The sequence below is a fragment of the Euleptes europaea genome, chromosome 2 (assembly GCF_029931775.1).
Source record: "Euleptes europaea isolate rEulEur1 chromosome 2, rEulEur1.hap1, whole genome shotgun sequence".
Taxonomy (NCBI): Eukaryota; Metazoa; Chordata; class Lepidosauria; order Squamata; family Sphaerodactylidae; genus Euleptes; species Euleptes europaea.
The window spans coordinates 25,670,329-25,698,002 of record NC_079313.1 but is presented as its reverse complement, the minus strand read 5'-3'; the positions used below and the strand labels follow the sequence as shown (position 1 = coordinate 25,698,002).

Sequence of the window (27,674 nt, the reverse complement as noted above, 5' to 3'; positions counted from 1 at the left end):
TCCAGTCACATCATCCATTGTCTCCTTGGCATTGCAAACTTGTGAGTGGACAATAAATTCTATGATTGAATAGAATTTATTCTATTCCTGATTGAATAGAGAGAAGAATCTCAATAATGTACAAATATAGCCATGTACTTTTTAAAGTAAGGCTGTGAGGATTCCTGGGTACAATTCACCAGAGATAAATGAGAATGCATTTTTTCCACAGTAGGTATTTTGTTCCAGTAACCATGTGCCTTCATTACAACGAAATGAACCTACTGTATTGGTTAAAGTCTATCATGGAAGCTTGTGTTCCTTATACTGATACTGTATTGGAGTCGGGAAGTAGATCAGCTTTACTGACCGTGGAAATTTGTGTTCTTTATGCCAATGCTGTATTGGAGATGTGAAGCAGATAAGCTTTACTGAACAAAGATTTATCAATTGATCCTGTATCTTTAACTTTTTGGTCATGCGCCTTCATTCAGAAAATAAAACTAGCCTCTAAGATGCCTGTGTTCTGTGTCTTTTGTTTGTCCATGTTTAGAAGAAGAGTTGGTTTTTATACCCTGCTTTTTCTCTGCCTTTAAGGAGCCTCAAAGCGGCTTACAATCACCTTCCCCTCCCCAACCTTCCCACAACAGACATATTGTGAGGTAGGTGAGGCTGAGAGAACTGTGACTGGCCCAAGGTCACCCAGCAAGATTCATGTGGAGAACTGGGGAATCAAACCTGGTTCTTCAGCTTAGACTGCAATGCTCTTAATCACTACACCATACATTTTAAATTTGCATATTTATGTGCAGCATATATTTGCTTAGATGGGGGGAGGACAAACTACAAGGTGAAAATCCTACAGGTTATCTGACTGAAAATGTGTCCTGGGGATTTGAAAAGCATCAGTATGAGTCTCCTTCACCATAATTATTTGCAACACTGTACTGCCTCAGGATGTCATTCTGTACCATTCGTTGGTATAAAACATTTTTCTTAAGTGCTGCGTTGCTTGGGCTACCTGCTGAAACAACTTAAGAACATAAGAAAAGCCCTGCTGGATCAGACCAAGGCCCATCAAGTCCAGCAGTCTGTTCACACAGCGGCCAACCAGGTGCTTCTAGGAAACCCCCAAACAAGATGACTGCAGCAGCACCAAGGCCTTCATAAAGCCTGCCCTGCAGTGTGAATGTTGGGTACAAAACCATGGCTTTAAACTGTGTTCTAGGGAACTCTGGAGTCTCTTAGAAGTGTATTAAGGGATTCCTCAGGGAGAAGAGCAGTACTGGCAGACAAGCTTCCCTTAAAGAAACTTCTCTGCCATTCCTGATCTCGCAGTGTGCAACAGCAGAGGGTCTTGAACATGCTCTAGAACTGCACTTTCAGTTCACATGGGAGTAATGGTGAGGCCATGCTTCAGAAGCTCCTGCAATGTGCTGGGGTTTCATAGCAGATGCTAAGGGGGTATTCTTGATAAAGAGTTTACTAGGTAGGAAACACTCCTGGAAAGTAGCACATTTGAAAGACACCGAGACAGAAGCTTCTTCCAAGCAGAAAGTACTCACGGGGCGTAGCTAGTTTTGTGAAGATGGGAAGCATTATTTCCTCTAGCTGCTGCTTTTGATCCAGGAAGTCTTGCATGGTAGGTTCCTTAGTATTTTCGAGCCAGTCTGTCTTGGCCTGGCAGGCCTTGTGAGATATGCTCTGCACAAACAGTGTGAAAGGAGAGAATGAGAGAGAGAGTGATGCCTATATAATAAATTATAGTTGGCTTCACAGCCAGTCAGAATACATGGAACAAAAGCATGAGAAGGGCATCACATTCCAGATTTTGCTGCAGTCTGCCTTGTACCAACCATGGTCCTCAAAACAGCTCACAACATTAAAGAGCAATAATAAAATAGCAACACAATGTATGCCAATAAAAGCAGGGGTTTTGTTTTGGTAAAGGTAAACATAGGAATGCCCCTTATACTGAGTTGGACCACTGGTAGGGTTGCTAACCTCCAGGTACTAGCTGGAGATCTGCTATTACAAGTGATCTCCAGCCGATACAGATCAGTTCACCTGGAGAAAATGGCTGCTTTGGCAATTGGACTCTATGGCATTGAAGTCCCTCCCCAAACCCTACCCTCATCAGGCTCTTCCCCAAAAACCTCCCGCCAGTTGCAAAGAGGGACCTGGCAACCCTTTCCATCTCTATGTGTGTGCCATCAAGTCACAGCAGCAAGGGGCTTTCAAGGCAAGTGAGAAGCAGAGGTGGTTTGGCATTGTCTTCCTCTGCAGTCTTCCTCTGACGTCTCCCTTCCAAATACTGACCCTGTCTAGCTTACAAGATATGACAAGAGTGGGCTCTACCATGCTGCCTTCGCTCCATTACTGATCCATCTAGCTCAGTTGTTTACTCTGAGAGTGGTTCTATAGGGTTGCAGGTGAGAAAGGCATTACCAAGCATGCTACCTAAGATCCTTTTAATTGGGCATGGTGAGGATTGAGCTTGGGATCTTACATATGCAAAACATGCACTCTTCCACTGAGCTATGGCCCCTCCACATTTAGCAGAAGACGTCTAAAACAGAACCACTCCATCAGTGACCCAAAGGCCTAGTGAAACATGGAGGTTTTCAAAGGCCAGCTTCTTAATAATCTGTATAGTCCATACAATGCTCCAGGGAAGGGTTCGCGTGCTCATGGGTGCCAGGGTGCCTGCCATGTGCTTCAGGAAAGCAGATGACGCTATTGTGAAGGCAGAACCAGTAAAGAGGCTTTTCGCTTGGATCCTCCCCACTGGATACAAGAGCCTCTAAACAGGACCCATGGACCTGCTGTGATGTGGCAGGGGCTAGGGAACACCACAGCAGTGGAGAACTCCTCTCTCCCCTCCTCCCTGTCTTGTGTGTGTGTGTGATCCCCCTTGGGCTTTTTCTGTGTGTGAGTTTATATGCATGCTTGGCTTCACCTTCTGCAGCATCCATTTTGTCGTAATGGCCATCACCCTTGCCTCAAAATTCAAAAGGTGCTCACAGGCTCAAAAATGGTTGAGGACCTCTGGTCTGGGTCCACACACTGTTTGGGGTTTAAAAGATCAAAACAAGCACCTTGAATTCTGTCTGAAAATTCAGCAGTAACCTTCAGTGCTAGAACAATATGCTTCCTGCAGACCATCTGCATTTGTGGACCAGATGAAGCTTCTGATCAGCAAAGAACAGCCCATGTACACCGTTCTGAAATAATCACAATGCGTGGTTGAATACTGACTAAATTTATTTACGGCAAAAGCCAGAATAAAACGACCAGATACAACCTGTGAGAGATTAGGATCTCTCTTGTTTAAAAATATCACAATTTAAAAACAGTTAAAACCAATAATTTACCAGATAAAAATTAGCCAGTCCCAATGTTAACCTTACCCGTACAGATCTTAATTGCAGCAGCGCAAAATCTCGCAACTTGAGAGAGACAAAAAAAAGTCCCCACCTCTTCGTCTGACTCCATTAAATTAATAAGTGGATGGATCAGCTTCCGCCGAATACCCTCGTAATAGCCACATCTGAGGAGCACATGGTTTGTGTTTTCCAATTCTCCCGCACCACACGGGCACTCCTACTGTGCTCTTGGCAACTTCCTAAATTTTCCCTCCAATAAAGCTGAGGGTAGAGCAGATCCTAAGAGGGTGAACACAATGCGAGGTTATAAATGTCAAATGACATCCCGCTGTGCGCTGCTGACACACAGAGAATTAACAGCACTTAATATAGGATAATTTTACTTTCTGAGGCTTTAAAACTCTGTTTTTGTACCCTAGTCTGAAGAAGAAGAGGAGTTGGTTTTTATAGGCTGACTTTCTCTACTACTTAAGGAAGAATCACTGGTTTACAATCACCTTCCCTTCCCCTCCCCACAACAGACACCCTGTGAGGTAGGTGGGACTGAGAGAGCTCTAAGAGAGCTGTGACTAGCCCAAGGTCACCCAGCTGGCTTCATGTGGAGGAGTGGGGAATCAAATCAGGTTCTCCAGATTAGAGTCTACCACTCCAAACCACTGCTCTTAACCTCTATACCATGCTGAAGATAAACTAATGTGAAACCAACATGTTTTAAGTTGCATTTAATAGGAAAATAGTATAAAAACTATCCTGCTTTAATTTATGATTTGATGTGCTTTAATTTCTCCTGCCCCTTTGCACCCTAACCTTTTTTGAATGGAAAAATCCTAATTTCTGATGCATCCTTTTGGTCCCCCGTTCTCCACACATTGGACAGGGTCCCAAATCTTTTTCCTCTTGTGCAAGTGGCACTTCAAGTTGTGTTAGACTTCCACTGATTCCCCCCTCCCACTGCAGCCCTCATGTTGCACCCCACACTGTTTCTGAAAAGTATCTTCCATCCCTCAGCAGAGGTTTTTTAGTCATGCATGGGCTACTGAAGGGAGAGATGGGCAAGAACCGTTCCTTCCTTTCACTGGAGTTAGGATCCAACCCAATACGCTGTTGATTTTAACTTCATATCTCTAATTCTCAAGTTGGGCCCATTGTGCAGATCAGATGGTTCACACAATGGGGCTGTCCAGAGACGGGGGAACCCCCAAGTTTGCGAAAAGAAAAATCTGAAACCTTGGGTGGGGGGAGGAAAGCTTGGGGGGGGGGAAGTTAAAAATTAAAAAAATGAGAATTCCTAAAAAGAATATGGATAAATATGATAGAGTTATATGCCAATACAGCTTTGCAGCAGCAAGAATCACAATAGCAAAAAAATGGAAACAAGTAAATAAACCTTCAATTAAGGACTGGAGAAATTGTGGATGTATATGCGGATGGCCAAACTTACAGATTCTTTACATGGTAAAGATATGGAAGAGTTAAAAAAAAAAACTTGGCTAAAGGCCATCGCATTTTGGGATGAACTGGCAAAAATGAATTTTACAAGTATAGTTAATGAAGTATAGATAAAGTGTAATGTTGTTTATATAATAATAGTATAAAGTAATTTTAAATACTGTCAGAATACTTCTCCGGAAGTCATTGGTGGTGGGATATACATTTAAGGTGGGTAGTCCGTATTAGGGCACTGTTTATTCTATAATATTATAATAGATGATAGAAAACTGTAGTATGAGTGCTCCTTTTGTATTTTTTTTCTTTTTATATGACTTATAATTTGTTATGTTTTTCTTATAAAAACTAATAAAAATTATTTAAAAAATTTAAAAAATACATAGTAGGTGTATCAGAGAGAGAGAGAGAGAGAGAGAGAACACGAAAGAAAGAAAGAATGAAAGAACGAAAGAAAGATAGATAGATTGTAGAGGATGTGAAAGCGGAGAAGGAGAACAGACAGGAGGAGTAGTGGGTGGGACAAATAGCCAACTGGCAGGACAAGGGGACAGAAAAACAGAAAACAAATTGGCCAGGTGCTTTCTCACCTCTCCGCCCACCCTGTCACACCTTTCAGAAGTAGTGACCAAGTTGATTCTCATGGCATGGGTTGTGAGTGGTCAGTAAAGCACTGTTAACAAATCACTGTGCCGCTCCGTCACCATCTTCTGGATTACATGCTGCTATTACAGAAGAAGTCTGAGGAGGTACAATAGGAATCTAAGCTAATTTCTACCACTTCCCTCTTCCCTTCTTCAGTGATTCTCTCCAAGGCCTTCCTTACATAATACACACAAAAAGTTCAGTAAGTGCTCAGTGCTTAGTGGTTGGTGGATAAGATAAAGAACAGTAAGGGACAGCAGAACTCTGCTTTAAAATAGTTATAATTTCACACGCCCACAGTTTTACTGAGCTTACAGGGTACTCTGTCAGAGAGAGAGAGAGAAAGAATGATTTTATTTGGAACTCCTCCTTTAAACCCAAGAATCTCAGCCTATTGAAATAGGGTTAGCTTGTGTTTTAGGATATTTCCCACAGTCCCTTCACAAGTCCCTAGCCTACCATTTCTCCCTAGAATACCTGCTCTGTTCCTGCCTTTATCATCCCCTGAGCACAGGGAGAATGTGCTCCTCCATCCTTTCCGGTTGGTAACCAAAAGGTAACTGGGCAACGGTTTCTCTTTCAAACAAAGGATATACCAAAGCAGTAAAATGTAGATTACTTTGCCTACGTGACCATATGACATGAATGCAATGGCGATCTGCTCTTCCTGACCATTTGGCTAATTAACCCTTGACTGTCTGACATGTAACGAATCTCGCTATCTAAGACCCAACATATATGAGGAGATGACAGGCTTTCCCTCCACTTAACTCTTCCCCCCGCCCCCCACACACACACTCCCAGGTGTTCCACGGACTCTAATTGGCTGATAACGCATAGTTTCTGCCTACTCTCCCTGTAGGCAGGGATTTGCTGGCACGTCTGGAGAACGGAACTAGAGTACATCGGTCACAAGACGATAGGGAGGGAAGAGTATGTGAGAGGTGAAAGGAAGCAGCAGAAGATAATGGAAAGCAAAGTGGGAGCCGACAGGAGAGGGAATGAGATTTCCTTTCCCTGTGTGCCCTTGCTGGTCTCACACTTGTGTTTTTAATCTGGAGGAAGTCTGGAGGAAGACAGCATGGTACAGCCCAATCTCATCAGATCTCCGAAACTAAGCAGGGTTGGTACTTTATTGTAAGCCACCTATGCATTCTTCTAACATATCCTTTCAACAAAATAAACTTATGAAGCTGAGTATTGACAGGGCAGCAAACAAAACAAAAAGATAAATAGCTGTAAACCATGATTTGAGGAACCTGAACGGCTCTCTTTCTGACTCAAGGAAAAAAGCATTCAGCAATAGTCAGTCTGGAAGAAGGCAGCATGGTATAGCCCGATTTCATCAGATCTCGAAAACTAAGCAGGGTCAGTACTCTGCAGAGGAAGACAATGGCAAACCACCTCTGCTTAATCCCTTGCCTTGAAAGCCCCTTGCTAGGGTCGGCATACGTTGGCTGCAACTTGATGGCACTTTAGACACACAATGGTCAGTCTGAGAAAGACACTGATTGCTTCTTTGGTATTCTTTCCAAATTAGTCTGCCTGCTTGTGAAGGCTAAATTTTGAAGGTTGAACTGTGACCATTGTGAGCAATTTCAAAATTTTCAGTGACCCCACAAATATACACCTGGAGATTATCCATCTTTTCTTTTCTGTCCACATAAAGCATGCCACTAAATGCTACTGCTTGGCAAAGTAACGGCCAAATTAATTTCTATATATTAAAATAAGAAAGCCATTCACTACTACCAGGCATTCTGTACTATACCTTGTCTTCTTTATTAAGCCTTCCCTGAACCTTCTCAGGATCTGTAATCGTTGCCTGGATTTGGGCGATAAGCATCCTTAAATTTTGTTTGGCTTCTAAAAATAAGAGAGAGAGAGAGAGAGAAGAATAGTTAAAAGATCTACAAAAGTGACTGCAGCAACAATCCTAAGCAGGTCTACGCAGAAGTAAATCTACCGGTAATTTTAATCAGTGGGGCTTACTCCTAGGACAATGCTCTTAGGAGTGCAACCTGTAGGACCATAAACAAACTCTATAGCAGAAAGCAGAAGTAACATCTAACAAAGGTGGATTAGATTACCAGTTGGCTTTGGCCCATATGCACACATTTTTACAGGATGGTTGCAGAGCAGGGTGTGCAAATAACGATGTGGGGAACTGGTTGTGTGTAGCACTGAGTTTTAGCATAAGCCCATCAGTGGCAGGAGGGTGCCTGAGGGGCCAACCTGGGAGAAAGGGGTCAGCAGGGGAACCACTGCAACCCCAGAGGGTAGCTCACCGGTGGGAAGGGAGCCTGTGTCAGCAAAAGAACCTAAGAGAGCAGAGGAAAGCTAACAAGCATCCAGGCTATCAGGCGGACCCAAGGCAGCAAGGAGTCTCAGGTGGAAAGAGGAGCTCCACCCTCTGGGCAGATTGGGCCACGCTTTCATAGCAGAGGGTGTTCTCAACCCAAGGGTAGTGCTAAGCAAATGAAAGAGGTCTGTTGTGAAATAAAATTAACGTTTGTAACAGACTATTCTTGTCTAACAATTTTGACATCTGCCCACGTAACTGCAAAGTGCTGTAGTGGTCACAGAGTCTGAGACCAGGATGTGGGAGACCCTGGTTTGAATTCTCCCTCTTGCTATGGAAGGCCGCTGGTTACCCACTCTCAGCCTAGCCTATTGTTCTGGATGGCTCTGTTCAGGCTTGATTCAGATATAGGCATGCACTTAAGAAACCCTAGGAATCTGGGGTTAGCTTTCCTGTACCAGATCATTTAACTCCTAGCCAGAGGTACACCTCAGTAACGCTATAGGTTTGTTCTGGGTACAGTACACAAGTAATACCATTAAAGAGTCTCTGCTTCCATTTTAACATTTTTATTCAAGCATAACTATTCCGTTCTTAACATAGACGAAATCCAAAAGCATAATAATATCAATTCATCATTGTTACATAGATAATTAAAGAAGAGCAATTACATGAGTCCATACAAGTTTCTTACCCCAAAAGGAAGCAGGCCACAGCCAAGGAGCCCCTTTTGAGAAGAAGCTCTCGATCAATACAACTTCGCATATTTAAAGAATTTTAAAATTATCTTCCAACAACAGCTAACTGTCCCACTTGATAAGGACACACATTCTTGGCTAAATCATTATCTTATAACTTCAAATACCATACAAGGTTATCTATACTTAAAATGCCTCTGTAAAATATAGAAAAATGTTAGTCACCCTTGCTATTTTTTATCTAACTAAAATCTATTTAAAAAATAATGATGACAAGTTTCTCATATATATTAATATCTTTTGGCCTTCAACCAATACGCCCATCCTTGAACCATCTCTTCACTTCTGTGAAGCTGGATATTCTTAAAATTCTCACACATCTGTACCAGGGCCTCAACAAGTTGTATCAATTGATAATGGATTAGACAGCTTCTAATGTACACAAGACCATATAATTATGCCAGTGCTTCATTGTCTTCTTCAAGGCTATTCTGTTCTGGGTCTCTAGACCCCTTCTTGGCATGCTTTCCTGAGTGGCCAGGTTTGTTGTGTTTATGCATGCCATAAAGTCCAGCAACAGTTCCCCTATGTTTCTGGCCATAACCGTAACACTTCCTCACAGGGTGTGGTGAGGATAAAATGGAGGAGAGATCAACATAAGTTGCTTTGGGTCTCCACTGGTGGAAAGGCAAAGCGTAAATGAAGAAAAAAATAAGTTGGAACACTTTTTGCTATTGCTTTCAAAGAAAGCATGACCTTGCCCCACTCCTACACAGCCAAAGGCTCCTCCACAACCCCTGTGTGGTGCCTCCTCCTCCTATAGTTGTGTTCATTCACAAGCTAACTGGAGTTTTAAAAAATGCTTGTCTGTTGCAGATGATCTCATGTAAACAACATTTTTAAACGTGGGTGTGGGGGGGGGTTCAAGCCTCAGAAATGCTCTGTATTTTGTCCTCCCTGCTACATCACACTTTGCTTGTTGAGAAATGCTTTGCAGTCCTCGACGACATCATAGAAGATGTCTTACAACAACCTGGGGCTCCTTTATGACATCACACAATCCTCCATCAGTCAGTGGGTTGCATTCAGGTCTCACCAGCACCCAAGCTGGGAGCTTGATCATAATGGAAGGATTTATTTGACAGAAATGCCTTTGAGATAATCAGAATAGCCTTCAAAAGCCATTAGCAGCAGTACCGACCCAAGGGCAGCCAATGAACAGGAGATACTTCTTGCCGAAAAGTCATCAAAACAATGTTTCTGCAAAGCCCTTTGCAAGTTTTTCTCTTTTGGACTGCCTTCTTGTTCCTAGATGTTGTTGATGCTTGTGAGCGGCCAGCTTGGACGAGAGTTGGCTGGGATATGACTCTGCAAGATCTGATGCAATTGTCTGAAGAACAATCTAACAGCGTACACCACTCCGTGTGTCAGATCTGCCACGAGTTTACCAGCATGGGGCTATCCAAAGGGTGCCTACGCATTTTAGATGCAAGCTGTAAAGCGGCACTCTGTATAGTTGTGATTTTATCTTTACTCTACGTTTTGCCCAAACTGAAAATAACAAGGAGAAAGGTAAGATGTGTCGTCGTTGTGTAATAAAACAGTCCGCTCTCAACTAGTCCATTGCACGGCACCTTATTGGGGGATCGGGGCCCCAGTTCCTGTAAAGGGAACCCCGATATTTAATTTATCTGCTACCAAATCAGAGGGAATGGATCGTTCCTCTTGAACTATGAGAATTGAGATCACACACACGCACAAAAGAGGCAAGACGCATTTGTCTTGAAGTAAAACAATCTTTACTCTAACTCAGGGTAGGAAAAAGTCACTGGGATACAAAACAAATAATATCTGTCTACATTCTATGTTTCCTATACTTGCCAAAAGCCTTTGGCAAGGCACTAAGCTTACTTACGAGTAGGCACCCTTAGCAAAAGGAGAGCCTCTCTCCATCCTGCCTGTTCAGCAGTCAAGCAAGGAGAAAGTGATCAACTACTTTCTCTTCTAACAAAGAAATCGAAAGCAGTTGAACATGCAAAGTAGTTGTATACGTGACCCTCGGGGCACGACTGCAATGGCCACTACACTGACCAAATGGTCAGTTACAATATTAACCCTTTAACTGTCTGACATGTAACAAAGCTCGCTCTCTAATACCCAACAATCCCCTTTTCGAGGTTTAGTTACATTCAGACATATAAACACAATGCATCACGTAAGTATTCAAACTGTTGTCTAGGCAGTGGCTTCGTCAGGATGTCGGCCACCATCTCTTTACTTTCACAGTACTTCACTACTACGAGACCTCTTTCTTGTTTGTCCTTTACTGAGTCCATTTTGAGTCGAAGAAGTCTCTTCCCTTTCTTAGAGTTCTCGCCATTCAGTAGTGCTATACACGATTGATTGTCCTCAAACATTGTAGCAGGTGTCAGTTCATCTAATCCAAAGTCGCGTAGCAGTTCAATTATCTCTTCCAGCTCTGTACATGCGCACTTGGCTGCTATGCATTCTGCTTCAGTTGAAGATGTTGACACAACTTGCTGTTTCTGGCTGGTCCAGGAGATCAGGTTTTCTCCAAAGTAGAACAGATATCCACTTGTAGATTTGCTGTCTGTTCTAGTACCACCCAGACTAGCGTCCATGTATCCTATCAGTTTCAGCTCAGTATTTGGAGTTATCTTCAACTTCAAATCAATAGTTTTCTTTAAGTATTGTGTGAGGTGTTTGATTGCATTCCAATCATGTTCTGCAGGTGTGCTGGTCCTTCTACTTAGGATTCCAACTGCTGCACTTATATCCGGTCTACTAACGTTGCTCAAGTATAGAAGTTTTCCAATAGCTTCTCTGTACTTGTGATTGTTAGGCAATAGTTCACCTCCGTCTAGATCCATATATGAAGGGTCAAGTGGAGTGTTCTTGGTCTTGCACTCCTTCATATTCATGAATTGTAGAAATTCCAGTATCTTGTTCCTTTGATTGATTGAAAATCCATTGTCTTGGTTTCTTTCAATCTCCATTCCAAGATAGTTCTTTACTTCTCCAAGTAGTTTCACTTCTACTGATTCATTCAGTTTGTTTGCAATTTCTTTTGCAGCTTCTTCAGTGTCAGAACAAATCAGAAGATCATCTACAAAGGCCAAAACAAAGTCCCATCCATCATCCTTCTTCCTTCTGAATAAGCATTTCTCTATATTTCCTTGTTCAAAGCCTTGAGCTTTCAATAATGAGGTTAGTTTGTGGTTCCATGCTCTTGCTGACTGTTTGAGCCCATATAAAGTCTTTTCAAGTTTACAAACTTGATTTTTAGTATCACAGTCCTTTAATCCTGGTGGAAGTTCCATGTATATTTCTTCTGATAAGTCTCCATTCAGGAAAGCTGTTTTGACGTCGAGTTGCAGTACCACTTTATTCCTGGAGGCGGCTATACTCAGCAAAGTCCTTATAGCCGTGTGACTAATCACAGGTGCGTAGGTTTCTGTGTAGTCAGTTCCATACTTCTGGGTAAATCCTTTTGCAACTAGTCTTGCTTTGTATTTGTCAACAGTTCCATCCGAATTTTTCTTGACCTTGAACACCCATCTACATCCCACAGTCCTTTTGTTTGGTGGGAGTTTGGTTAGTTTCCAGGTATTATTCTTCTGCAGTGAGTCTAATTCTTCTTGAATTGCCTTCAGCCATCTTGACCGCTCCCCATCGGACAACTTTTGCAGTTCGTCCCAACTTGAGGGTTCCACGTGGCTGTCAATTCTAGTGAAAAGACTCAGTTTCTCTGCTGGTATTCCTTTTGTAGTCCTTGTAGATCTCCTTAAGGTCTGAGAGGGTTCCGCTGTTCCATCAGCACCGGGATCAACCCCTTTTGAATCTGCAGTCTCTTGCTGTTCCGCAGGAGCAGGTGGATTGCAATCCCATGCTGTAAATGGAATCTCTATGGTTTCCTCTTCACAAACCTCTGGATCATCAAAGTTATTAATTTGTTGATTATTAATAACATTTCTTTCATCTATATATACTGCATTCAATATTTGTAAATTGTAAGTCTTAATGTCCATTATCCTGTATCCTTTTGAGAAAGGATGGTATCCCACAAGAATTCCAAGTTCTGTAGTAGGATCCATTTTTCCCCTTTTCTCCTTTGGGATGTATGCAAACACACGAGATCCAAATGCTTTCAAGTGTTTCAGACTAGGCTTCCTGCCATTCCATCTTTCATATGGAGTCATGTTGATAGCACTTGAAATTGTCCTGTTGTAAAGGTAAGCTGCTGTATTTACACATTCTCCCCAGCAGGGGTAAGGCAAGCCTGCCTGTAGCATTAAACATCTTGCACTTTCCATCAGAGTTCTGTTAAACCTTTCTGACAACCCATTGTTCCTAGGGGTATATGCAACTGAGGTTGCATGCTCTATTCCTTCAGATTCAAGAATTTCTTTCATTTCTTTATTAATGTACTCACTTCCATTGTCAGTGAACAATAACTGTATACCTCTGTCATGTTTATTCTTCATCAGGGCAACATAAGCTTTAAATTTTTCAGCTACTTCAGTCTTTGATTTCAACAAATACACATATGCAAATCTTGAAGCGCTGTCTATGAAATGCAGAACATATTTTGCCCCTCCTGCTGAAGCCTTGAGTGGGCCAATCAAGTCTGAGTGCACTTCTTCCAAAATTTCTGCCTTAACACTGCTTGGCCTCTGCACGTGCTTAGGCGCTGTTCCCTTTCCTCTGAGACACACTTCACAACGTTCTTTGTCCTTAAAGCATTCCTTAACTGGCATTCCACAATCAATCAGCAGTTGCTTCACTGACTTAAAGTTTTTATGAGCTAGTTTCACGTGCCATTGGTACAAACAGTCCTTGTGGTTACAATCTGCAGCCTTCTGCTCTGCCAATCCTTTATTAAAAGCAACTAGGCATTTTGATTCTTCCTCAACATTATCTTCATTTCCATCAAAATCACTTTCATCAGAATCAACATTGCTCTCAAAATCACTACAAGCATATTCCTCCAATTGACTTGCAACATTCTCCAGGCAATAGTGCGAGCCTACTGATAGCACTGGGTATTCTCTCCCATTAGAATCAAATAAGCGACATTTGTCTTTTGTTATAGACACTTCAAAGTCTGCATCCACTAGTTTATTCACGGACAATAAATTTTCATCTGAATTAGGCATTAGGAATACGTCTTGTAAGGTTAAATGCATTACATTTCCACAATAGCTTTGAATTGCAATAGAAACTTCTCCTTTCTGAGTGCATAGAAATCTTTCTCCACAAGCCATAACTAATGTTTCATCACAAGGCTCTAGAAAGTCAAAAGCTGATCTCAAGCCAGACACATGTACATCTGCACCACTGTCCAGAACAAATGTATTTACACGCCTTAAATAATCTTTGGTTGAAGCTGTATTCGAGACTAGATAAGCCTTTGGGTGACTGTGCCATCTGGGCTTCCCTTGGCTTGTACTTGGGCTCCCTCTTGTGGACGATTGGGGCTGTTGCCTCCCATTTCCATCCCTCTCCCTTTGTGAGGATTTGGCGGGCTTTTCTTCCCGGCGAGAGGGGGGGGGGAATTTCTCCCTTTGTTTCACGTCTCTCACATTGAAACGACCGGTGACCATGCCTTCCACACAAGAAGCATCTGATTGTGGATTTGTCATTTACACGCAGTACAGACACTCCACGAGATAATTCCCTCTCTTGGCTCCTGTCTGCTTCAAACTGTTTAAGTGCAGTCACCAGCTTAGTAAGGGTTAAGTCCTCTCTACCCAAAAGATTCCTTTTTTCAGCGTTATATTTAAAATGCAAACTTCCCAGAAATAGTACAAGAAACTCTTCTTCACCGATTTCCCCTCCTACAGCCTTCAATTCTGATTCCATATCTTGCATTTTCTTAAGGTGTTGCAAGAGGGTCATATCTCCAGACATTTTATTTGCATACAGTCTAGTTTTTAAAATCATTTTCTGGGTTTTTGACACAGTTCCAAATTTCTCATTGAGTGCATTTAGCATTTTCCTGGCGCTATCATTATTCAAAATTATCGCAGTTTCTTCCGGATTAATTGCATTGGCAATCAAATTCATTGCCTGGGCATCTGAAATCTTAAATTTCTTAAGGGCTTCTCTATCTGTGTCAGCTGGCGGGTCTTCATTCAAAACGTGATTCACCCCAATTGCTGTTAAAGCATTTTCCACCATTCTCTTCCATACTGGAAAGGAGGCTTGGGTGATATGGGGGACAGAAACGGATTGGGGTTGTTTTGAATTCATACTTTCCTTATCGTTGCTCATTCCAGCGGCTCAGGGCTGCTTTCTTCCTCACAGGATCCAAGCGTGGCGCGCGGGGTTAAGTTTCCTGCCGTCCTTTGCAGACCAGGCTGCTGGCTCCGTCACAGGAAAAATTCCCTCTGGGCGTTTGTAAATCCTTTCGTCTCCAGTGAAGATCCCAAAAGCAAAAAAAAAGGAGTGCGGTGTGATCCTATCTCAATAGCCAAAATAAAAACCAAGCGTACTCAGCTACCACTTATTGGGGGATCGGGGCCCCAGTTCCTGTAAAGGGAACCCCGATATTTAATTTATCTGCTACCAAATCAGAGGGAATGGATCGTTCCTCTTGAACTATGAGAATTGAGATCACACACACGCACAAAAGAGGCAAGACGCATTTGTCTTGAAGTAAAACAATCTTTACTCTAACTCAGGGTAGGAAAAAGTCACTGGGATACAAAACAAATAATATCTGTCTACATTCTATGTTTCCTATACTTGCCAAAAGCCTTTGGCAAGGCACTAAGCTTACTTACGAGTAGGCACCCTTAGCAAAAGGAGAGCCTCTCTCCATCCTGCCTGTTCAGCAGTCAAGCAAGGAGAAAGTGATCAACTACTTTCTCTTCTAACAAAGAAATCGAAAGCAGTTGAACATGCAAAGTAGTTGTATACGTGACCCACGACTGCAATGGCCACTACACTGACCAAATGGTCAGTTACAATATTAACCCTTTAACTGTCTGACATGTAACAAAGCTCGCTCTCTAATACCCAACACACCTAACTTTCACTGGAGATAAAATAATTTCTTTTTAGACTCAACCTGCTGCCCCATAGGAGGGAGACTGACTGGTGGGGGGAACTCCCTCAAAATAGGAATAGGAATTTGAGACGAGGGCTCGGGATCAGGACACCAGAATGCAAGCTAGAGCTGTTCCACCATGAAGAATAAACCCTGAGTAACATACAATAGCTAAGACAGCGTGTGCATATCTACACTACAAAGGAAGGCTGTCGTTACTCCCCCACCCTACCCTCAAGAATTCTGGTGATTGTCGTTTTCTGAATTTCTGAAAATTCTGTTAATCTTTTGCAGTCTCTTCATTTCGTTCAAAGAATCATGGGAAGCTGGTTCAGAAGCTCCAATAGAGTTGGAAGCTCTATTGGAGCTTCTGAACCAAATTCACATGACTACAATTCCCACAGTTCTCTGGGAGGAAGAAATTACTATTAAACCAGTGTAGATAACTCTAATATGCACCGGGGAGGGGGGATCTTTGTTCATTGATTTTTCAAGTTACTTTCCAACCAAAAACTTGGCTCTCAAAGTAGAACAAATAATATTTCACACACACACACACACACACACTATCAGTGAACCTATAATTTGTGGAGGGGTGCCTGGCTGCTGCCCCTTGCCCCGGGGGACTTTATAAAGTACATCCAGGAACAGGGCCTGATCCAGGGATCATATCTGGCCCTTGGGAATAAATCAGAAGAGGAGTTAAGCACCCAGAAGCAGGTCTAAGGAAGTCCGAATGAGTGAAAAATCAATAGCCAAAGCACCAATAATCTAGAATGTCATGTCGCCAAGAGATCACAGTACAGCTTTAGTATAAATAAATAATATTAAATGTAAACAACCAGAGACAAAAGGAATAAGGTACTCAGAGTATATATTGTTTGTTGTGTAAGAAATAGGAATAGGCTTGTGGGGCTTGAAGAGATCTCCCCTCCATCTGGGCATCTAGCAGTGTGATCCCATGGAGAGTTACTTCAGTGTGGAAGATTCCCCACTCCTCCACGTGAAGCCTGCTGGGTGACCTTGGGCCACTCACAGTTCTCTCAGAACTCTCTCAGCCCACGCAGAGACAGGCAATGGCAAGCCACCTCTGAACGTCTCTTGCCTTAAAAACCCTACGGAATCGCCATAAGTCAGCTCGACTTGACGGCATTTTACACACACACAAGCCCACTGAAATCTAACTCTGCATAGAACTGCACTACCGAACACCACGGAGGGTCCCACAGTAGGGTTGCCAACTGCCAGGTAGTAGCAGGAGATCTCCTGCTGATCTCCAGCCGACAGAGATCGGATCACCTGGAAAAAAATGGCCATTTGGCAATTGAACTCTATGGCATTGAAGTCCATCCCAAACCCTGCCCTCCTCAGGCTCCACCCCAAAAACCTCCCGCCGGTGGCAAAGAGAGACCTGGTAAACCCTACCCCACAGTCAGGAACTCAACCCTGTTTTAGTTGCTCTTCCCCTCTGCCTTTAACAGAAGCTTGACAAAAAAATAAGGCTGTATCTAGGGTTGCCAGGTCCCTTTTCGCCACCGGCTGCAGGTTTTTGGGGTGGAGCCTGAGGGTTTGGGGAGGGGAGGGACTTCAATGCCATAGAGTCCAATAGTCAAAGCAGCCATTTTCTCCAGGTGAACTGATCTCTATCGGCTGGAGATCAGTTGTAATAGCAGGAGATCTCCAGCTAGCACTTGACGGTTGGCAACCCGAGCTGTATCAAATGTCACTTTCTGCGGACAGACAGAAGGCCCTTTGGTCAAAATAATGGGGACAGCAGTTTTTGCTGATTTCGCACTCTTACTGTAGATTCCTTCTTTTCCTCCCATGCTGTTTGAGAGGGTCCTATATCCTCCAACAGAAGCATTTGGGGGAGAGGCTTAACATGCTGTGGTGGAAAGAAAGGGAAGGGATGTACTGTTCTATCAGTGGAGCTCTACTGACAGTACTTTGGATCCAGCCCAAAGAATAAAGCAGTGAAAGCCTTTATCTATGTACCAGAAAAATGCTTCGCTGAATTAATTACTACCCGGCAAGCAACTGTTAAAAACTTAATACAAAAAAGGAACTCTGATTAATCTCTGCGAATATTGTTATTCTTGGAGGAAAGAGTTAACTCATTTTGCCTTTCCCCCCTTATTCCATCTGGTCAGAGAACGATCCCGGCGCCAGTACTTTCAGCCGCTATCGAAATGACTACGGAACGGCCCCCCAACACAGAAAAGATGCTCTTCAGATTGGTGGCGAACACTTCCAAGATGATGAAGTACATGAAACACGTTGCCCATCATTACAGGAAAGAAGCTAAACACCATAAATTAAGCAAAAAGAAAAAATCTGAGGATATTGACGACGAACAGTACTTCCCTATTTGTTCCCACTATCACAGCTCCAGTGGGGACACCCTCCATGGAATCTAAACAACAACAAGCGAAAAGACTCTTGCTTCTTTTTATGATCTTTGCCATGCTGCCCTTGAGCCAACCAACAGAAAGGTAGATGACAAAATCCAGAAGGTGCTCAGCATGGTCCAAAATGGATTCTGTGAAAGGGCATGAAAGAAGGGCTATTAAATGTTTCTTAAGTCAAGCCAAAGCAATTTGCATTCAAAATACCAATAATTAAAAGATTATATTTGGTGGACTACACCACTAAAAATATGGCATTGCCTATGCGTGTATTAAGTGCTGTCAAGTTGCTTCTGACCTATGACGTATGCATGAATTACCTCCAAAATGTCAATATTAACAGTCTGGCTCAGGTCTTGCAAACTGAGGGCTGTGGCTTCCTTGATTGATTCAATCCATCTCATGTGGCATCTTCCTTTTTCCTGATGCCTTCCACTTTCCCTAGAATTCTAGTCTTTTTCAGTGACTCTTGTCTTCTTATAATGTGACACATTATAGCCTCAGTTTGGTCATTTTAGCTTCTAGGGAGAATTCAGGGTTGATTTGACCTGGAACCCACTTATTTGTCTTTTTTGGCGGTCCACAGCATCCATAAAACTCTCCTTCAACACCACATTTCAAGTTAATCAACTTTCTTCCTGGCAGCTTTCTTCATTGTCCAACTTTCACAGGCATACATAGTAATAGGGAATACTATTACATTAATTAACTTGATCCCAAATGCCAGTGACCTATCCTTACACTTAAAAATCTTTTCTAGCTCCTTCACGGCTGCCTTTCCCAGTCTCAGTCTCCTTCTGATTTCTTGGTTGCAGTCTCCCTTTTGGTTGATGATGGACCTCAGGAATGGAAACAAGTTTTTGTTTGAACAATTGTAACTTAATCCCCCAGTACTCATTACTTTTGTCTTCTTGATATTTAGCTGTAATCATGCTTTGACACTTTCTGCTTTAACTTTCACCAATAGTCATTTCAAGTCTTCACTGTTTTCTGCCAGTAATTTGGTGTCATCTGCATGTCTCAAATTGTTGTTAACCAATTTTAATGTTAATGTTAACGTTAACCAATTTTAACCAATTTTCACTCCATCTTCATCTAAATCTTCATCTAAATCTAATCCAGTTTTTCTGCATATAGATTAAAGAGATAGGGAGATAAAATACATTCTTGTTTTTGCCAATTGGAGACCATTCAGTTTCTCCATATTCTGTCCTAACAGTAGCCTGTTATACAGAGTACAGGTTGCACATCAAAACAATGAGATGTTGTGGCACACTCATTTCTTTTAAAACCAATCATCGCTTTTCATGATCCACTCAGTCAAAAGCTTTGCTGTAATCTATGAAACATAACATTTTCTTCTAAAATTCTCTCTTTTGTTCCAGTAACCAATGTAAATTTGCAATATTATCTCTAGTGCCTCTTCCTTTTCTGAATCCAGATTGAACATCTGGCATTTCTCATTCCAGATATGTTGATGTAATATTTTGAGCATCACTTTACTTGTGTGAGAAATTAATGCAATGGTCTATAGTTGCTGCAATTGTTGATGTCTCCTTTTTTGGATCTGGAATGTAGATTGAGTGTTTCTCATCTGTGGGCCATTGTCTTGTTTTCTATATTTGTTGGCCTATTCTTGTTAAGATTTTGATGGGCTTTGTTTATGTGGCTTGGAATAGTTCTATTGATATCCTATCTATTTCTGCTGATTTATTTCTCTCAATTGCTCTCAGTGCAGCTTTCACTTCACTTTCTAAAACAGTTGGTTCTTCTTCAAAATAATCTTCTTTGGAGGAATCTGTTATCCTTCCATCTGTTCTGTGTAGTTCTTCAGTGTATTGTTCCCATCTTTCTTTATTTTGTCCTGTTCGGTTAATGTATTTCTGCGTATATCTTTCAGCATGCCTAACTGTGCTTTAAATTTCCCTTTCATTTCTTGGTCTTGTGAAGTAGATTGCTTGTTCTTTTTTTAGTCTTTTTTTTTTTTTTAACCCTGGTTATTATAATAGTTCTCTTTGTCTTTATGTGCAAGTTGCTGAGACGCTGTATTTAGAGTTCTGATTCTATTTTTGTTGCCTTTTACTTTTGCTTCTCATCTTTTGTTAGAAATTTTAAGAGTTTAATCAGTTATCCATCAAGGTTTTCCATTTCTTTTGGCTGTAGGAATCGTCTTTGTGCATTCTTCCTTGATAATATCTCTGTTTTCAACCCATAGTTCTTCTGGTTCACATTCAGTTGAACTTAATGATGCAAAGCTGTTCTTTACATAGCCATTAAACTCTTCGGGAATGTTGTTTAGATCGTTTTGTGGCTCTATGAATGTTTTGGGGGTTTTCTTCAGCTTTATTCTAATTTTCAATGTTAACAATTCATGGTCTGTACCACAATCAGCTCCTGAACTTGTTTTAGAAAACAGAATAGAGCTTCTCCATCTTCTACTTCTGTTTATGTAATCTATTTGATTTCTATATTGGCCATCTGCCGATGTCCATGTACGCAATCGTCAGGCATTGCCTATACTGATAAGTAAGTTCCTGCTCTATATTTACTTAGAAGTAAGTCCTGTTCAACCAAGGTGACTGTCAATTCAATTCAATTAGTATCTTACTGTTTTACAGAAAAAAATACTGTTTGTTTGGGTTCTGCCACTTTAATTAGTTGTTTCAAGTGGCCATGGCATTGCTGAACTAGCAAATATGTTTCTGTACCTGATGGCGTACGAGTTAATTTTTGATCATCTGGTTCAAAAAAAAAAAGCAATTTTGGGGGTAATTTTAACTGTATGATTGAGCAATGGTAAGGAAGAAAAAGCAACAATGGGCGTATCTTTTGCTGCAAATAAAAAGTAGTGATTAAAGCCTTCTCCCAACCCACTAGAACTGACTAATAAGAGTCAGTTTAGGAATGAGCTGCATGAGTACACAAAAAAGAATTAAGAAGTTGAAAAGCAGAAGCATCTTTAAAAGAAGGGGAAAGATGATGATAAAAAAAGACAATGCCCTAGGAAACCCAAATAATACTTCCCTTGTCCACAACAGATAGGTTGGCGCTACAACTTGTTAAAGTAAAAAAAGTGCTACCTATCAAGTCTGAAAAAAGATGGGAACAAAACATGGAAAACACTCCATTACAAAGTATGGGCAACAACATTGTCTGGATTCTCTGTAAAAACTGAGAAAATAAACAATGTCTGTTCCAGGTTAAATAGATACCATAGAAGCAACCAAAATGCTATCGTAGCCGCTGTCCACTAGTCTATTAAGGTAGCTTTTTTTTGTGAGCAGGAGGTAGGAAGGATTATCCCTTCACAGTGCTGCCCTAGTGTTGCCAGTTGCAGGAACAATAAAAGAAGGTTAGAGACAGAGGTCTGAGACAGAGAGATGAAGAAGGGCCAGGCAGTAAAGAAGTGATACCAAGTGAAGGAGAGGGTGATCAAGGGGTCCAGTGGCTGTGGACCAAGTTGGTATAGGCTGCAATTCATCAATGTAAAAGGTGACACGGTGTATGTGAAAAAGCAATTCCCCTGCAGCCAAGCAGAGCCCAGCCTGGTATGTTGCTTTTCTCATCACCCTCCCTTTCTTCTGAGCAACTGTGCCTGTTGCCCACTGTTTCCAGTCTCCTGCCTGATGGAAAATGAACTTCCATCTAGCCATGTTAAGAACATCATAACAGTGCTGATGCATTTCCCGTAAAGTGAAAGGGGTGGGCAGCCAGTCAAGAGCTGCAAGCATGTTTTAACGTGCTGCCCCAAACCACAGATGCACACATGACCATCTCTGCTTGCAAAGCCATAACAATAAATTCTGAACACCAACCAATACACTGATCATAGTCCACAGCATGCTCTCTCCAGAACTGTGGGCAAGAAGTTGTCCTGGCTTTGCTGTTCCACTAGTGTGCAAGCCTTGCCGCACTCACAGTTCAATAAGAGTTGCTTGAAAGTAATTTGTTCTTGATTACTATAATGTAATTGAACTTTGCAACAGGATGGGTAGGCCGCCTTGATGAAAAGTCTGTCTACTTGTGAAGATATTGATGTGCCAGTGAACAAAAGTGTGCGTAGAGGGGGAGAGACATGGGTTGTACTTGGCTAGTCACACTGGGAGCAATATAAGCTCCAGCAACACCTCTGAGACTTGCCTCACATCCTTGTGGGGAGAACCAGTCCTGTATGCTGTGCAAAACAGATTAGCGTGCCAGGGATTGCCTACTCTTAGTGTTCAAAAAGCAGTTGGATGGGATGGGAGAGTCGGGTATCAATTTTTTGCTTTTAAATGTTTTTAAAAATTAAATCTTTAACTAAAAAGTATTTAAAGGATGCATTCCTTGCAATCCTTACCATTTCATCCTGCCAACTTAGCCTTGTGAGCTCCACCGTGTGGACCAAGTTGCATTCCCAAGAGAAGATATTATTTTGTGGACTTTCTTCACATTTCAAAACTAAAGTGGCTTGCTTTTGCATTTAAGCCTTTGCAAAATAATTTGACGTATATGCATAAACTTTAGATATAGCTGTGTTAGAAAAATACAGAATCAGGCACAGTATAAACCAAGACGCTACCGCTACCTCTAGTTTCTGTTCTCTACATACCTATCCACCTACTTCTTGTTGCATTTCTGCTCTAATTATGGCCTGGATACAGACAGGGGAGCCATTTATGTACAGTTCTTGAATGTAGGGACAACCCATTGACCAGAATAAAAGCCTTGCCTACTCCTATGCAGCTGGATCTGCACCAACCAGTCTGGGAAGTTTTTCACAGCATAGATGTAAGTGTCATCGCCTGCTCATGTCTGCAGACGAAACAGCTGGAGACCAGTTTTTTAAAAACAGCAACTGCTACTCCCACTCTATTTTCAGTGGAACCTGCCAAATAAACCCTAATTCAAAATACAGCAACAGAGTAAAACAGAGTAAAAGGGTCAAGAGAACGTGCTATTTATAGATCTTTGTAGGAATATATATAAAAGTGATACTCCGGATTCAGTTAGAACAGCCTAACATTCAGGAGAAATGTTTATAATGGGATTGAAGTGACAGGAATCATAACAATATCAGGCTCAGCACCTCCAGGCTTGCTATGAATCTTGGAAGAATTGGTCTCACTGGAGCTCTGGCTGAGCTCTGCCCCTAATTCTGATGAGCAGCCTGGAGCTGGATTTACAGGCTAAGCAGAGGACTGCTTATTATCAGATAAGGAAATAAAAACCTCAAGAAGCACTCAAGTGTTTGTGGCCAAGACAGAATGCAACCTTAAGCTCCTTGGATTCAACCCTAGCATTGACTAATTACAGCATATCAAAAAGATCTTCAGGCAGTTCAATTTTTTTATTGTGTGTATTGACACCTGTTCAGGAACTGACTTATCACGAGTTAGATCAGATAGATATTTCAAACAAATTCAGGAGTTACATATCTTACCTGCCCAGTCCAAGAATTCAACACACTCCGTCTGCTCATACCGGTAGGCAATATCTCTAGCTTTGTCACCCCGAAAGGTTGTTGCATATATGTCAGCTTCCAGTTCTATGAGAGTTTTCAAAGTTTCCAGTTGGCCCCAGGCAGCAGCACAGTGGAGGAGAGTATAACCTGTGGGAGTGAACCCAACTACCATATAAATATATGTTGCCACCTTGCCTATCTAGTCCAAGATGGCTTACAATCATGGCCACAATTAGGACATATGCGATTAAGACATTTATTTACTTATTTACTTTAATAATGGTGCTCATGCAGCCAATTTAACTCGGAATAGTATCACACACTTATTTAAACCAGGCCTTTACAAATTTACTTTGGCTCTAGAAGCCAGCTAAAATATTTAGGAGCCAGACTCATATTTCAGCCTTCAAGTTATACATATTTTCTAACTATTACTATCACAAAAAGTACTAGGCAGCACAATTAAATTTCTAGCCACCATGGCGACCTGGTGCCTGGGATTTGTCAAGCCCTGATTTAAATTGCTTCTCACCAGCCTTTCTTCTTATAGCAAGGCTCTAAGGTTCTTATAGCAAGGCTCTAAGGTTCTTCTTATAGCAAGGCTCAGAATCTAATGAAATGTAATAATAATAAATCTATTTTAAAAGACCACTTCAGCAATAATAAAGTATCCCTTACAGCACTAAAATTATTTGCCTAGCTAAAAAGACTGCCATACCAAACACCTAAATGCTCCCAAAAGCTCTTCTGAGTAATTCAGCTTTACACCTCTTTCTGAACACCTAGGGTGAAAACGCATGGTCGCTTTAGCCTCCTTTATTCCGTTTCAGCCAGGATTCAGCCAGGATCGAACGTATGCATTTAACCGAACGTGCATTCAATCCTGGCTGAATATGGTTGCCAACTGCCAGTTAGAAGCAGGAGATCTCCTGCTAATTCAACTGATCTCCAGCTGACAGAGATCAGATCACCTGGAAAAAAATGGCCGCTTTGGCCATTGGACTCTATGGCATTGAAGTCCCTCCCTCCCCAAACCCCACCCTCCTCAGGCTCCGCCCCAAAAATCTCCTGCCAGTGGTGAAGAGGGACCTGGCAACCTTACCTTGGCAGCTGATGCAAAGGTTTTAACAAAGGCCTTATGGACAAAATGATTAACCCCTGACAGTAACCGAGCTGCCACAGTTAAACCAACTGCAGTTTCCATGTTGTCTTCAAGAGCAACCCCACATAAAATACGCCTAGTTGTCAGACATGCAGCATGGATCGCAATGGCTAGATCGCTTCAGTGCTTGCTGTTGAAGGCTCATTGTAAAAGAACAGTCTCAAAGGCAATACAAAAGCCAACAGAGAATATACCTTGGAGACTGTATGAGAAACAGTTCTATAAAAAAAAGCCCAGAAACGGATGGAGACAGAAAACATCACACATGGGAAAAACTGGAAGAAGTAACTGTGGGGGGAAACGCTGTTGACGCATGGATTGATACATAGAAGTGGTTCTGCTTCTCCATAAAAAATTCCAGCTTAATTGCTTTCTTTGTTTTTTCTTATAGCCAAGAGTTTCTCTCACATTCATGAATCGATTGCAAATTATCAGGTTAGGTGTAGGTAGGGTTGCCAACCTCCAGGTAGTGAAGGAAAAATCAGACACCTCTGTACAATTACCAAAGGATGAGAAATTCAGTACAGGAATCCAGCCGTAAATGATGCCAAATATATTCTGGCTAAATCTTTGCAGTATGTGGTAATGTAACCACCAACACCATATATTGCCAACAAACAAGTGTATTTTTTCTTATTTACAGGATATTCCAACAGGTAAGTTCGCAATTAATTCTTTTAACTAGTAACTAGCCTGCTGTGCTGCAAAGAAAGAAATACACCTCAAAAGGGCATTTTTAAGTGTACTTTGCTTCAATACTTACTAGTTAAAGGAATTAATTGCAAACTTACCTGTTGGAATATCCTGTAAATAAGAAAAAATACACTTGTTTGTTGGCAATATATGGTGTTGGTGGTTACATTACCACATACTGTAAAGATTTAGCCAGAATATATTTGGCATCATTTACGGCTGGATTCCTGTACTGAACCTCCAGGTAGTAGCAGGAGATCTGCTATTACAAATGATCTCCAGCCAATAGAGATCAGCTCACCTGGAGAAAATGGCCGATTTGGCAATTGGACTCTATAGCATTGAAGTCCCTCCCCTCCTTAGGCCCCACCCCCCAAAACCTCCTGCCAATAGTGAAGAGGGACCTGGCAGCCCCTCCCATCCCCTCAAAGAACTGATTGTTTATAATTCATTCATGAATGTAAGAGAACTGGCTGGCAGGAAGAAAAAAAGAAGTTCAAAGTAAGTAACTTAGGAAGGAGAAGAGGAAAATTTAAATGGATTGTATCTGTGAGTACTTTGACTGTCCTTAAAGGACAGAAGCTGCAATTTCTTTAAGTTAAAAAAGTCATCACAAATCATAGTGGAAAGAAACATAAGAGCAGTCTACAAAAACACTGGAGTGCATCAGCCTGACAAAGACATCTGGATTCTCTGTGAAATGAACGTATGTAAGTGAGGACGGGTTACAACTAGGTGTTGAAACTTTAAAAAGTTATCCCCCCTCCTCAAGAAAAACAATTAGCAAACAGTAGTAAAAAATGTTGTTGACTTGTTTTTACAAGGCTGGGGAAGAATCCTAAACACAAACTCAAAACAGTGATTAAACGTAACAAGGAGGTTGCTAAAAAGTCATCTGAGGACCCAAGGAGCAGAACAGTAGAACAGAAATACCCAGTGCATGTGGCTGGGAAAGATTAAGGTAGTGACACGATTCACAATATCTTTAGGACAAACAGAAAACCTGTGACCAACAACCAGCCTCCAAAAATGTTGTCAGTTATATACCTCTGGCTGTCTTATCCTTCAAATCCACTCCATATTTTGCCAGTGTCCGGATAACATCACTCTGCCCAGCCATGCAAGTTGCATAGAGTAGATCCCTCCCTACAATATCCTTTTCCATCAGTAGCTCAGTGGCCTTTTCATGATCAGGATCCTCTGGGTCATCAAAAATCTGTTGCACCCCTTCAGTGTCCCCAGTCAGAGCAGCCCTCAGGAGAGGGTTGAACGTTGCTGGTTCCTCTTGAGAACCCAAATCCTCAAGTGTGCTTGCTTCCACTGAGCCTGCGGACTCTTTCTCTTCTACCAGTTCCATTTCCTTCAAAGCTACCTGAAAATACAGAAGGAACATGGAGTCTCTTTAATCAGATTATAGATTATGTGATTTGTATGTAACATCTGTCTGCCTGAACTTTATACTTGCTTTTCTGTGATCTGGAGGTCCCTTAATGTCCTCTCCTTTCTACTGAGAGATGCTGCGAGCAAGAGGACAATGAAACCCACCCATGCCCTCGAGGACTGTTCTGTTCACCCAAGAAGCATCTGTTCAGATCCTGCTTCCTAATTCAGCCCATTCTGTAGTTATATTTCTGGTGGGAAGATGCACCATGAACCAGTTTGTTTCCAGAATAAGACATCTGGCTTAGGAAAAGTGCTGTTTTACTAGAATGACTAGACTCAGCACTCCACTTTCCTGACAATATTATTTGATAGAACTACTGGAGTAATAATTGCTTCCCAAAATGCTTTTGGAAGTGGCCAAAGAATAAAAAAGAAGTCTTGATTATTTAGGATTGACTGTGTGCTAATCGATCAATTGATAAAACAAAAACATCATTTGCATTCTCCAACACCTATATAAAATTCCAACATGTGACTTTTCTACCGTAGCAATTTACTTCCCTTCCAATTTGGTTCAAAGATATCTTCTTATGACGAGAAAACATCCGAATTAAGAACAACAGGTGTAAATTTGTATTGTACATAAAAAGATAAGGAGGGAAAACAAAGGTACCCCAAGAATTGTTAGTTTGAAAGGAATATAGACCAGTCATCATCTAGACCAGTCATTCTAACTTGGTGGTGGAAAGTGCCTCTGCATAGCAACCCTAGACTTCCAGGGTGGTCTCCTATCCAAGTACCAAGCAGGGCTGACCCTGCTTAGAGAGCAGGCCAGCGAGGCCAGGACTATTTTAACTGAGAGTACCTAAAATATTTAAGCTTGCAAGGTCCTTGCCCCAAGATGGTGCCTATTCTTTTAAAAATACTGAGGCGCCAACAGTGCAGGTGCTTTCCTTCTATTGGCCCTCTTGCCTCTCTCTTATGACCAGGCCACTATTTTGATTTACAGGAAGTAGAAGAGGAAAAGAAGGAGGAGAATGGAGGTGGAGCAACTGTGACC

The 27,674-nt window shown here is 41.8% G+C and overlaps 1 protein-coding gene across 1 annotated transcript; it reads right to left on the bottom strand.

The window, feature by feature from the left end:
- Nucleotides 1-367: 367 nt before the first annotated feature.
- On the bottom strand, nt 368-26,624 carry ANKRD45 (ankyrin repeat domain 45). The gene is made up of 5 exons (XM_056844710.1): nt 26,279-26,624; nt 23,356-23,523; nt 7,228-7,322; nt 1,545-1,683; nt 368-378 (listed from the first exon to the last, which is right to left on the bottom strand). The coding sequence occupies exons 1-5, from the start codon at nt 26,622-26,624 to the stop codon at nt 368-370; spliced, it is 759 nt and encodes a 252-aa protein (XP_056700688.1).
- Nucleotides 26,625-27,674: the final 1,050 nt, after the last annotated feature.

Coding starts and splice junctions, on each gene's coding strand:
- ANKRD45 (XM_056844710.1), bottom strand. CDS start 26,624: ATGTTCCTTCTGTATTTTCAGGTAGCTTTGAAGGAAATGGAACTGGTA. Junction 23,524..26,278: donor GAAGGATAAGACAGCCAGAG/GTATATAACTGA, acceptor TCACTCCCACAG/GTTATACTCTCCTCCACTGT. Junction 7,323..23,355: donor TGAATTCTTGGACTGGGCAG/GTAAGATATGTA, acceptor TCTTATTTTTAG/AAGCCAAACAAAATTTAAGG.